Source organism: Petromyzon marinus, unplaced genomic scaffold (assembly GCF_048934315.1).
Source record: "Petromyzon marinus isolate PM22_M1 ecotype Great Lakes invasive population unplaced genomic scaffold, UKy_Petmar_22M1.pri1.0 PM_G_Scaffold_14, whole genome shotgun sequence".
Classification (NCBI taxonomy): Eukaryota; Metazoa; Chordata; class Hyperoartia; order Petromyzontiformes; family Petromyzontidae; genus Petromyzon; species Petromyzon marinus.
In genome coordinates this window covers 4,572,075-4,585,359 of record NW_027422695.1, presented here as the reverse complement: position 1 = coordinate 4,585,359, position 13,285 = coordinate 4,572,075, and the positions used below count along the sequence as shown (strand labels likewise).

At 45.4% G+C, this 13,285-nt stretch overlaps 1 protein-coding gene across 1 annotated transcript; it reads right to left on the bottom strand.

Moving 5' to 3' along the window:
• Positions 1-258: 258 nt before the first annotated feature.
• Positions 259-13,018, bottom strand: LOC142910268 (uncharacterized). Its single transcript, XM_076059969.1, has 3 exons — positions 12,939-13,018; positions 11,326-12,557; positions 259-341 (listed from the first exon to the last, which is right to left on the bottom strand). Exons 2-3 carry the CDS (start codon positions 12,545-12,547, stop codon positions 259-261), a joined length of 1,305 nt encoding a protein of 434 aa, XP_075916084.1. The 5' UTR covers positions 12,548-12,557; positions 12,939-13,018.
• Positions 13,019-13,285: the final 267 nt, after the last annotated feature.

The following is a 13,285-nucleotide window of genomic DNA, read 5'->3' as shown; positions in this document are numbered from 1 at the left end:
AAAATCGAAATTCATTTATTTTGGGCGACTCCGTCCCCACCGCGCACGTAAACGCCGTGACCCACCTGGCGCTGAGATCATTCTGTCCTTGTCGTGCGTCGTCCAAGCACAGCAGCGAGGACGAATGCGCAGACTGAACAAAACTTTGATTAGCGCATCGTGTAAAGCTCGTCGAGAGGTATAGTTCGCCTTCAACAGATATACAATGGCGTCGCAACGCAGTTCATGCGAGAGCCGGGGGCTTACGGGACCCCGACGTCACACCATGAGGTTCGAATGTGTGAAGGTCTTACCAGATTCAGAGGGCAAGGGGTCCACCCAGTTGAAATGGACGGTGGAGTCTTCCGGACGAGAGAACGAGGCAGGGTGCCCAATGAGACGAAAGAGAGACAACCACGCTGAGAGGTGTCACAGCAACAACAACAACAGCAGAAGCAGCAACAACAATGGCAAGAACAGCGTTAGAGGCACGGTTCCACGTCCACACGGACATCGGTGCCTCGCCGACCACGAGTTTGGGCCTAGTGGGTCGCCCACGTGGAAGAGCCTGGTTCTTGCCTAGTAATGCACGGTGTTGTGTCTGCTGCTATATTAACCAACTGTTCGACCAAAACCATGAAAACACACAAACTGCAGTTATAGTGCGCATTGAATAATCCTTGGCTGAAAGTTACGTAAAGTAGCTTACCTGATAATAGCGAGTGGAGTTTGTATTATATCCTTCTGTTTTGCAAAGTGAGCGAGGGTAGAGTTTGTATGATCTCCCCCTGTTCTAGAGAGTGGAGTTTGTATGATCTCCCCCTGTTCTACAGAGTGAGTGCAGTTTGTATGATATCCCCGTTCTAGAGAGTGGAGTTTGTGTGATCTCCCCCTGTTCTACAGAGTGAGTGGAGTTTGTATGATCTCCCCCTGTTCTACAGAGTGGAGTTTGTATGATCTCCCCCTGTTCTACAGAGTGAGTGGAGTTTGTGTGATCTCCCCCTGTTCTACAGAGTGGAGTTTGTATGATCTCCCCCTCTTCTACAGAGTGAGTGGAGTTTATATGATCTCCCCCTGTTCTACAGAGTGAGTGGAGTTTGTATGATCTCCCCCTGTTGTAAGAGTGTGGAGTTTGTATGATCTCCCCCTGTTCTACAGAGTGAGTGGAGTTTGTGTGATCTCCCCCTGTTCTACAGTGAGTGGAGTTTGTGTGATCTCCCCCTGTTCTACAGAGTGAGTGGAGTTTGTGTGATCTTCCCCTGTTCTACAGAGTGAGTGGAGTTTGTATGATCTCCCCCTGTACTACAGAGTGAGTGGAGTTTGTGTGATCTCCCCCTGTTCTAGAGAGTGAGTGGAGTTTGTATGACCTCCCCCTGTTCTACAGAGTGAGAGAGTGGAATTTGTATGATCTCCCCCTGTTCTAGAGAGTGGAATTTGTATGATCTCCCCCTGTTCTACAAAGTTAAAGAGTGGAATTTGTATAATCTCTCCCTGTTCTACAGAGTGAGTGGAGTTTGTATGATCTCCCCCTGTTCTAGAGAGTGCAGTTTGTATGTTATCCCCCTCTTCTACAGTTGAGTGGAGTTTGTATGATCTCCCCCTGTTCTTCAGAGTGGAGTTTGTATGATATCCCCCTCTTCTACAGAGTGAGTGGAGTTTGTATGATCTCCCCCTGTTCTACAAAGTTAAAGAGTGGAATTTGTATAATCTCTCCCTGTTCTACAGAGTGAGTGGAGTTTGTATGATCTCCCCCTGTACTACAGAGTGAGTGAGTGGAGTTTGTATGATCTCCTGCTGTGCTACTGAGGGAGTGATTGGAGTTTGTATGATCTCCCCCTGTTCTAGAGAGTGATTAGAATTTGTATTATTTCTGCCTGTTCGAGAGAGTGAGTGAGTAGAATTTGTATGATCTCTCCCTGTTCTACAGAGTGAGCGGAGTTTGTATAATCTCACCCTGTTCTACAGAGTGAGTGAGTGGAGTTTGTATGATCTTCCCCTGTTCTACAGAGTGAGTGAGTGGAGTTTGTATGGTCTCCCCCTGTTATACAGAGTGAGTGGAGTTTGTTGAACAGGGGGAGATCATACAAACTCCACTCACTCTGTAGAACAGGGGGAGATCATGCAGAGTGAGAGTGAATGAGTGGAGTGTGTCCTGGAGTTTGCCATCAGACTCGGTTTCAGGTTATTTGCAGTTAAAACACAGGCGTGTGTATTGTTGGTAATGATGATCGCCAAGGTGTTGGAGGTGGTGACTGTGTTGAGGGTGATGGCGGTGAGAGTGGCGATGGCGGCATCGGTAATGGTGACCGTGACGAAGGTGGTGATGGTTGTGACGAAGTTGACGGTTGTGATGATGACGATGCTAATGGTTGCGACGGAGGTGATGGTTGTGATGATGACGATGGTTGTGATGATGACGATGCTGATGGTTGCGATGGAGGTGATGGTTGTAATGACGATGGTGACGGCGGTGGTGACGGTGGCGATGGTTGTGACGGTACAGGGAGGCCCAGCGGTGTCCGGAGGAGCAGCGCAACTGGAGGGCTGCGATGGAGAGCGGCGGCAGAAGGGACGGGAGAGGAGAGGAATTCGTGCAGTCGCGGAGAGACTGAGGCAGTTCATCGTCAGGGACAGACGGGATACAGCTCGACCAGCGGAAGTCCCAGAGGGAGACGAACGGGGCAGACCGGGGGGGGGGGGGTGGGTGGGGGGGCAGAGAGTCGTGGGGGGAGAGGGAGGCCGGGAGGCAGTGAGATTTTGACGCAAGGCAGAGGCGGTCGGAGGATTAGACACTTGTGGGAACTGGAGGTGGCCGCATCGATGGCACGGGGAGTGCGGTTGAACGGAGAATCCCTCGATAGGGGACGAGAGATCGCGGAGAGGATGATGGGAAAGAGAGGGGCGCGGGGGGAGGGGTGGCGGCAGGGGTGGGCAGGCAGAGAGAGAGGAGGTGGTGGGGGGGGTCAGAGCGGTGGGGTGGTGGAGAGGATAAAGAATTAAAGCTTTCGTGACTGTATAAAATTACTCATTGGTTTTTTCGGTAAAGTCACGTATGTAGAAATACAATAAAATTATATTAAAACAAAAAACAATCACGACGTTTCGATCACAATGCAAGCGATCTTCATCAGGTGTCAAGAACAAATCACGGAGGTAAATACAACAAAAAGATGAGAGACTAGAATTCAACAAACCTGAAAAAACAATATGTGAAGCACATCCAGTCAGGCCAACAACACAGTTAGACAGTTCCTGGCGGACCACGAATTTCAGAAGAGTGTTAAATTTCGTGTTCAACCTTTGGATTGCAGATACCAGCATAGATAGAATGAAAAATACGAGGTACACGGTCAGTAGAAATACATATACAAGTCCACCAAGAGGTAAGGAGGGAGGAAAGACGGACAGGGAGGCAGAGAGAGAGGGGGGGGAGGGATGAACAGAAGCTTAAATAGGAAATACGGTTGGAAGGGGGGAGGGGCCAGAGCGAGAGCGGCAGCTCAAACACGCAACATCTTACACATACAAAACTGCAGCTCAAAAAAGGACCACCTCTTGTAAATACAAAACGGCAGCTCAAAAAAGGGTACATCTTACACATAATTACAACGGTAACTTGTAATTATGTGCTGTCCTCCAGACAGTCTCGTCCCTTCACCTGATGAAGGCCGCTTGTGTTGTGGCCGAAACGTCGTGATTTTTGTTATTTTATTTTTTACCTACGTGACTTTACCCAATAGAACCAAAGAGTATGGATCCTAGCAGTCACGAAAGCTTTAAAATCTAGAATAGAAATGTAATGCAATACAACACAGAGAGTCGGCCAACATAAGAGTCAACACCCCACCTGGTTGATAACGTTCTTTCAAAGATTGCTCAATTTGAAAGAGAGACAAAACACAGACACGGAGACACATAGACAGAGAGAGATAACACAGAGACACACAGAGAAAGATACATACAGTGAGGGAAAAAAAAGTATTTGATCCCCTGCTGATTTTGTACGTTTGCCCACTGACAAAGAAATGATCAGTCTATAATTTTAATGGAAGGTTTATTTGAACAGTGAGAGACAGAATAACAACAAAAAAATCCAGATAAACGCATGTCAAAAATGTTATAAATTTACTTGCATTTTAATGAGAGAAAAAAGTATTTGACCCCTCTGCAAAACATGACTTAGTACTTGGTGGCTAAACCCTTGTTGGCAATCACAGAGGTCAGACGTTTCTTGTAGTTGGCCACCAAGTTTGCACACATCTCAGGAGGGATTTTGTCCCACTCCTCTTTGCAGATCTTCTCCAAGTCATTAAGGTTTCGAGGCTGACGTTTGGCAACTCGAACCTTCAACTTCCTCCAGATTTCCTATGGGATTAAGGTCAGGAGACTGGCTAGGCCACCCCAGGACCTAAATGTGCTTCTTCTTGAGCCACTCCTTTGTTGCCTTGGCCGTGTGTTTTGGGTCATTGTCATGCTGGAATACCCATCCACCATCCATTTTCAATGCCCTGGCTGAGGGAAGGAGGTTCTCACCCAAGATTTGACGGTACATGGCCCCGTCCATCGTCCCTTTGATGCGGTGAAGTTGTCCTGTCCCCTTAGCAGAAAAACACCCCAAAGCATGTTTCCACCTCCATGTTTGACGGTGGGGATGGTGTTCTTGGGGTCATAGGCAGCATTCCTCCTCCTCCAAACACGGCGAGTTGAGTTGATGCCAAAGAGCTCCATTTTGGTCTAATCCGACCAAAACACTTTCACCCAGTTGTCCTCTGAATCATTCAGATGTTCATTGGCAAACTTCAGACGGGCATGTATACGTGCTTTCTTGAGCAGGGAAACCTTGCAGGTGCTGCAGGATTTCAGTCCTTCACGGTGAAGTGTGTTATCAATTGTTTTCTTGGTGACTATGGTCCCAGCTGCCTTGAGATCATTGACAAGATCCTCCCGTGTAGTTCTGGGCTGATTCCTCACCATTCTCATGATCATTGCAACTCCACGAGGTGAGATTATCAAATCTTTCCAATGATAAATCATTTCAGTTCTTGATTGATTGTTCACGCTTACAGTGGCTTTCAGACAGCATACATTATAAAAAATTTCGTCTCCCCCCTCCTCTTTTCAAAAAAATAGATGGAATAGTCCTGGGCAAACTGCCAATCGCTGCGCGTGACGCCAACGTTTTTTAATAAATAAATAAATGCGCCGTTTTAAAAATACATTTATGCAAACCGACACACCTGATGATGACCGTTTGAGTTATGGTCGAAACGTCGTGAGAATTTTTTATTGTTTTATATATATTTTGTTATTTTGTTGTTTCTCTTCAACGTGACTTTACCGAAAAAACTAAGAATATGAATTACTGCAGTCACGAAAGCTTTAAATCAAAATTTAATCGCCTCTACGGGGAGGGTTTTCACATAACTTTAAGATCCTTCAACAAACTCCGGGATAAGAAAGCTCAGCTGATCGAGTCTCTCACCTTCCTGAAGAGATGCCGCGACTCTGGGGTAATACCAATCGCATTTACACTGACCTCTGCTGCTGTAACTTCTTCTAATGCGAAACGAATTCTTTTCAAAACTAGCTTAGCTCTTATCTCAGAAAAAATCAGACTTATACGCACAGAACTAGATCAGTTAGACAAGACACTCTACAAATCACACTTATCATTGACGGCAATAATGTCCACATCGGATTGGGAACATGTAGACAATATGACTGCCTCTTCAGCTGCTACTATGTCGACCAAATGTAAGGAAAACCTGATTTCCAAATTTAACCTCCTCTTCAACAAAAGACCGGACCCACACACCAAAAAGTTAGACGTTAATAAAGTCGTAATTAATCGCAGTAACAATTCTATTTCCGATGGTCTGAAATCCGTTTTAGCTAAAGGTCTAAACTTTGCAGTCACACCTAAACACATACCAGTTAATGATATAATTGCCCAAGTAGACGTTGCTCTCAGGGGCCTGGGTCACATCGCTGCAGACGTAGCAAGATCTGAAATCGCTGCAACCCTCAAAAACGCTAAGATGCCAGCTAGCAACCTCAGCAAAGATGAGCGTTTTGAATTATATAAATTTAAAAAGAGGAATGATATTGTAGTTCTCTCAGCTGACAAAGGCAATGCTACTGTCATCATGGATAAAATAGAATACAACAACAAAATTAAAGAATTACTCGACGATGGTAGTTATACAAAAATAAAAAGAGATCCCACCAACAGCCTCGTCACACAAACCAACAAAATAATTTCTGATTCAACCGCATTAATTGATCAATCTAAACAGTTTTCTTTGAAACCTTCTGCTGCCAGGCCACCAAGATTATACGGCTTACCAAAAATACATAAAGTTGATACACCTCTTCGTCCCATAGTCTCTACTATCAGCTCCCCCACCTACAAACTAGCTCGTTTTTTGTCTGAAATCCTGCGTCCTTTCACTGGAAAGACCACCTCTGCGGTACAAAATTCTACTCACCTGGTATCAACAATCAAGGGTATTTCCCTGTCCCCAGACGACCTGCTTGTCAGTTTTTATGTAGTTTCCTTATTCACCAAGGTTCCTGTAACTGACACCATTGCAATCATTGAAGACTTGGTTCATCAAGGACTAAACACTGAGGTACCCCCCCTGGTGAGACACTGTTTAACCAATACATACTTCACTTGGAATGGAACTTTCTTCAAACAAACTGAGGGCACCCCAATGGGCTCCCCCCTTTCTCCAGTTATAGCTAACATTTTCATGGAGAAATTTGAGACTGACGCCATCCAGACTGCCACTCTGCGCCCAACCTTATGGAAGAGGTACGTTGATGACACTTTTGTCATCTGGCCACATGGCCGGCCTGCTCTAGACCAATTCTTCGACCACATCAATTCCATACACCCAGCCATCAGATTTACCATGGAAGTCGAAATAGATGGCAAGATACCTTTTTTGGATGTCCTAATTAAAAAGAGACCTGATGGTTCAATGAGCCACTCTGTCTACAGGAAAGCTACCCATACGGATGCTTATCTGAAACCGGATTCCCACCACCATCCATCACAGAAGAATTCTCTCATCAAGACTCTGTATCATAGAGCCCAATGCATATCCGACCAGGAACACATAAGCAGTGAACTCAAGCACGTACACCAAGCTCTTAGGGCTAATGGTTACTCCGACTATACAATCCGCAAAGCTATCACTCAAACCATGAAGAAGAACCCTCTTGAGGAGCCTTTCAAAACCATCACTTTACCCTACATTGCTGGGATCACAAAAAAGATCTCCAAAATCTTGAATAAACACAAGATCCAGGTCCGTTTCAACACATTACATAAAATCCGTGATCTGGTTCCGTCTGTAAAAGATGTGATTCCGGACATACAATACCCTGGTGTCTACAAACTAAGTTGCCTCTGTGGTAGTAGTTACATTGGAGAAACCAAACGCCATGTCTGGGACCGCATTCGTGAACATAAAGCAGACCTTAAACACGGTAGGACCAACACCTCGGCCGTAGCAGATCATTGTTCTAATTCAGTAGGCTCACATGCCATTGACTTTTCCAAGACGGAGGTTCTTTGTAAGCCATCTGGCTTCCATGAGAGATTCGTTCATGAGGCTATCCACATATACAAGCACAGAGACAATTTCAACCGAGAAGATGGATTCTATCTTAGCAATCATTGGAAAGATTTGATAAATCATTTCAGTTCTTGATTGATTGTTCACGCTTACAGTGGCTTTCAGACAGCATACATTATAAAAAATGTCGTCTCCCCCCTCCTCTTTTCAAAAAAATAGATGGACTAGTCCTGGGCAAACTGCCAATCGCTGCGCGTGACGGCAACGTTTTTTTAAATAAATAAATGTGCCGTTTTAAAAATAAATTTATGCAAACCGACACACCTGATGATGACCGTTTGAGTTATGGTCGAAACGTCGTGAGAATTTTTTTATTGTTTTATATATATTTTGTTATTTTGTTGTTTCTCTTCAACGTGACTTTACCGAAAAAACTAAGAATATGAATAAATTATGTTAATGAGCCCGGCCCATATGTCGAGGGATGGGGCGTGGCTGCTGAACCCGACGGCAATAACGGACACATTATGTTAATGAACCGCAGTCACTGGGCGTAGCTTTGCCCAAATAAGGATTGGCACTGGATTGATATCGGCAGTGACCCAAGCGGAGGTGACGTCACGCTCAAGAGCGCTGTGGACGGGTTGGGGGGAGTGTGAATAGCTTGGTGACATGATGTCACTAGCGAAGTACACCTCCCGCTGGCACTTCATGCCGATGAGGTCATGCTGAGTGGTGACGTCACAGAGCGGGGATGCAATTTAAGTTGATTTAGATTCATTTTCCATTGCCCCCTCCCTTGGGTGTGTGAACTCAGCAACAACGTGGACATTGTTGTGTATACACTGTGTGTGTGTAGTTGGCCAGTCATCTCAGTCAGTCGACCCGTGGCATCATATCAATTAATATTTAAAAATGTATTATTTTTATTTATTTGTATTTTTTAAAATCTTTTTTTATCTTTTATTTCGTTTATTTTTTGTTTTCTATCTACGTGACTTTACCGAAAGAACCAGAATTATGGTAGCGCATTCTCTATTTGTTGCAGAGGTTCAAAGTTCAAATCCGACAGGCACACTTGGCTACCCCAGTAACATTCACCACATTATGCGCTGTTCTGCTTCACGGCGGATGTAAAACAGAGAATTGTGTCACTCACAACGCACAGGTCATTGCATGCTGGTGTCACGGTCAAAATTGTGGTAATTCCAAACATTATCCAGAAACTCTACAACGGAAACGTTTGGCTACGTACGGTTTGAAAGAAGTGTTAGTCAAACAGAATGTGTATTTGCGTGCGCGTGTTTAAGCGTATCTTTGTACGAGCGGTAGGGCAGCGGTTAGCGCTACGCTGTGCTATGAACCCGGAGACCCGGGATCGTTTCCCGCTCACGGCCAACACCGCCAGTGACGATTATCTGAACCGGTCCTGGGCCTTCCCTAGGTCGACTCAGCCTAAAAATGAGTACCCAGTGTGATGTGAGCATCGCCACTCGGGAAACAAAGGCGGCCGGGCGCGGTGCTGGCTACCCACCCCCCTCGTGTGCCGTGCCAGCCTTCATAGGTGCTCGCTAACAGCACTTGCCCCTAGAGTCTGTTAATGCTCTACCGGGGATCTTTGTTCTTGTTGTTGTGTACGAGTGGGGAGCGGTAATTTAGTGGCTATCGCACAGCACTCCGTAACCCGGTGACCCAAATTGGATTCCTGCTCATGACACACAACACTGGCAGATATTTAAACCAGTCTTGGGTTTTCCCTACATCGATGTAGCCTTGAATGACTTCCTAGTGTGGTGTGTAAATATCAGGGGAGACAAAGGCGGCCAGGTGCGGTGTTGGCCACCCTCCCCCTCGAGTGCCGTGCGTGCCGGCGTTTATAGGAGCTCACCAACAGCACTTGCCCCAGAAGTCTGTTGCAGGCTGTATGGGGGACATTTGTGTGTGTGTGTGCAATAAGATCAGGCAACATGACTGGCAGAGAAAATTGCTTGAGATTATATTAAAAGCATGGGTTTAGAAAAGTGAACAAAGCATGTCTCTATTATGTGCATTACCATTGAAGGGTGCATTGGGTTCAAAGCCATCCGCATAGCCTCAAATCTGCATTAATGCCAATTTGTCTCCGTATCTGGTAAGATCATAGTATTACAGGAGGTCCTCTCACGCGCTAACCCAGACTGATGTGAGTGCACGATCTCTGTATTAGTTTTTTTTATTGTCCTTAACTCAAATCAAGCAATATGCAGTTCAGGTCAAATAAGACATTCCTTTTTAACGCTTTCCAACCAAGGTTGAGATATTAATGTATTAGCTCTGTTCGTTCATATCTGCCCATCTGTCTGTACCATGGCATTTCGATAACACTCTTAAAAATGTATGGACTGATGCTGTACAGAAGGATGTGGAGTTGAGTGGACTTGCCGATGACCGGTACCAGCGGTGTCAAGATCGGCCTCTGTGGAGGAGGCTCGTGAAGCACGCTGCTGGGCAGTTGGAGGCAGTCGCCCTCCAGTAACAACGGAGGGCGGATGAGCGACGCTCACGACAACGAGCGGAGCGTCTACCACACCAAGTCGGTGCAGTGGTGCCTCTGTCAGTCATCTTATTGAGCACACGGCACTTGGGTCTGTCCTGTGAGCTGGCAGAGAGCCTTCGACACATCACGTGGCCTCAACACGTAAGACAAAACTATAATTCGTGTTGTAGAGAATGTACCTCCTCCTATACGTGTAGCTTTTAAGTGGTATGCCTTGTAACTGATGAATGATCCGAGTGTGCCACCTATTTCAAAGACAATGAGTTGCTCCAGATGCTTCGTGGAACACAAAAATACCGTTTGACCTGTATCACAAGAACAACGGGTCTCACCTGAGTTCTCCGTACAGGTTACTTTCAAACACACACACTTTGTCCTAACATCACTTATTCAATGTTTGACCCTTACAGATCAAATGTTACAAGTATGCACAAAACCAGACAAGTATTCATTCTAAATTATTGACAGGCATATTAACAAAATTGGATTACTGCAGTGAAATATACTGCATCACATTACATCGTATTAACAAGAAGCTTTAAAAAAAGAGTTGCACAGTCTGCTTCAGTGTATGTAAAACATACCATTGTGTCATTCAAAACGAGTAGGCCATTGCATGCTGGCGTCTGAGTGAAAATGTAGCAAATTCTAAACATTACCTACAAACTACACAACTGAGATGACACATCAATCATCGCCCCCTACAGACAGGCTCTTGTCCACATGCAGGCCGGTGCAGGGCCACCACCTTGTGCGACACAAAACTCCGAGTTGCTGAGGCGATTAAGCCAGCACCATGTAAAAGCAATTATTATAACAGTGAATGCTTAGGAGCTTATTGGCTCTTGCTCCTGGTTAGAGATCTACCCAACCCACAGGCCCACAAAGTGTTCAACTTCACATTCTTGTCATGAAAGGCCTGTGACAAAGATGCATCTATTGTAGCGACATCGTCTCTGGCTTACACATCTACCGGGTCTCCACTTGACTTTGTATTGTCTAGGAGTAAGTCCACCCACACCTCCACTTCCACAAACTGCTGGGAGTTGCCTCACTCTGCCTCACAGTCAGAATTCTCCTCCTGCTTCACGTTGTAAAGGTCCCATTTTGGAGTTGAATCTTCATCTTCACATTTTACCTTCACTTCTTCGCTCATCACTTCTTCACATTTCACCATCACCTCTTCATATTTCACCTTCACCTCTTCATATTTCACCTTTATACCTTTAAAAGTGTCCAAGCTGGGATTTTCGTCCGGTTCTTGTTTCATGAGGGATGGGCTCATTGCGGCACTTTGACTTTCACAAGCTGACTTCAGACTCCGCTCCTTGTGATGCTTTTGTGTTCTCTGGTGTACTTGAAGATTTGATGAATCTGCAAACGGCTTCCCGCACAGAGTACACTTGAAGGGTTTCTCTCCTGTGTGTGTTCTCTGGTGTTTTACAAGATCAGATGAATGTGCAAATGCCTTCACGCACACACTGCACTTGAAGGGTTTCTCTGTGTGTGTTCTCTGGTGTTTTACAAGATCAGATGAATGTGCAAACGCCTTCCCACACACACTGCACTTGAAGGGTTTCTCTCCCGTGTGTGTTCTCTGGTGTACTTTAAGATGTGGTGACTGTGCAAACGCGATCCCGCACAGAGTGCACCTGAAGGGTTTCTCTCCCGTGTGTGTTCTTTGGTGTACATTAAGATTTGATGAATGTGCAAACGCCTTCCCGCACAGAGTGCACCTGAAGGGTTTCTCTCCCGTGTGTGTTCTCTGGTGTGTTACAAGATGACATGAATCTGAAAACGCCTTCCCGCACAGAGTACACTTGAAGGGTTTCTCTCCTGTGTGTGTATTCTGGTGTTGTTTAAGAGTAGATGACCGTGAAAATGCCTTCCAACAAACACTGCACTTGAAGGGTTTCTCTCCCGTGTGTGATCTCTGGTGTGTTAAGAGATTATATGACTGTGTAAATGCCATCCCGCACATTGTGCACGTGAAGGGTTTCTCTCCCGTGTGTGTTCTTTGGTGTATTACAAGTTGACATGAATCTGAAAACGCCTTTCCGCACAGAGTACACTTGAAGGGTTTCTCTCCCGTGTGTGTTCTCTGGTGTTTTTTAAGAACAAATGAGCGTGAAAATGCCTTCCCACAAACACTGCACTTGAAGGGTTTCTCTCCCGTGTGTGTTCTCTGGTGTATTACAAGATAACATGAATCTGAAAACGCCTTGCCGCACAGAGTACACTTGAAGGGTTTCTCTCCCGTGTGTGTTCTCTGGTGGGTCTCAAGAACTGATGGCCATGCAAATGCCTTGTCACACACACTGCATTTGAAGGGTTTCTCTCCTGTGTGAGTTCTCTGGTGCTGTGTCAAGTTTCCAGTCCGGTCCGTGCTGTATGCACGCTGGTCGCATTGTTGACTTGTCGTACAGAGCTGCTGCCTTTGCTCCATGAAACCAATTCTGCAGAGGAAGCGTCAGAGGAAGCGTCAGCTGCAGACAAAATAAGAATATCCACGCCATTTACAAGTCAGTTTAGAGGCACAGAGGAATGCATATATACACAGTAACACGTGACTTACACGTCTATACTTATTACTATATTCATGATGTAGTGAAAACGTTTCCCAAATTCATCACAATGAGAGGGCAAATGTCTTAAATATGCCTGGAAGCCCTCATATCTTCAAAATGAATGTTAACCCAAAACTCCGAGCACACAATTTCGGCTGTCTGACTACAAAAAGAATATTTAGGAAAGCTAAATTCGACTGACATAGCAAAGGGTGTTGAAAATACTATTTCTGTTATGCAGAAATGCATTAACGTTCAATCGCAACTCACGTGTGAATCCAGGCTCATATGTCCTTGAATGCTGGGATGAACAGTTCCGACTTCAGCTGCATGTATGTGCTGTGTTCACCTCCTGTTTCCATTCTTACAAAGAGTTCCAGAGGAAAACAAAAATAAACTATTGTTTTGATATAACCTCCGTGTTCAACAGAATTAATAGACTTTACTTCAAACACAAACTTGACACTGTCACACACTGCCATCGGTAAACAGGTGGTGCTGTGACCAGAACCATGCCTGGCCACCTTCATCTGCTCAGCATTAATTCTTCCTCACTCCACCAAGTAATGAATCGAGGATCAATCAACATAGCCGAGGCTATCCGTGTCTCTGTCTCT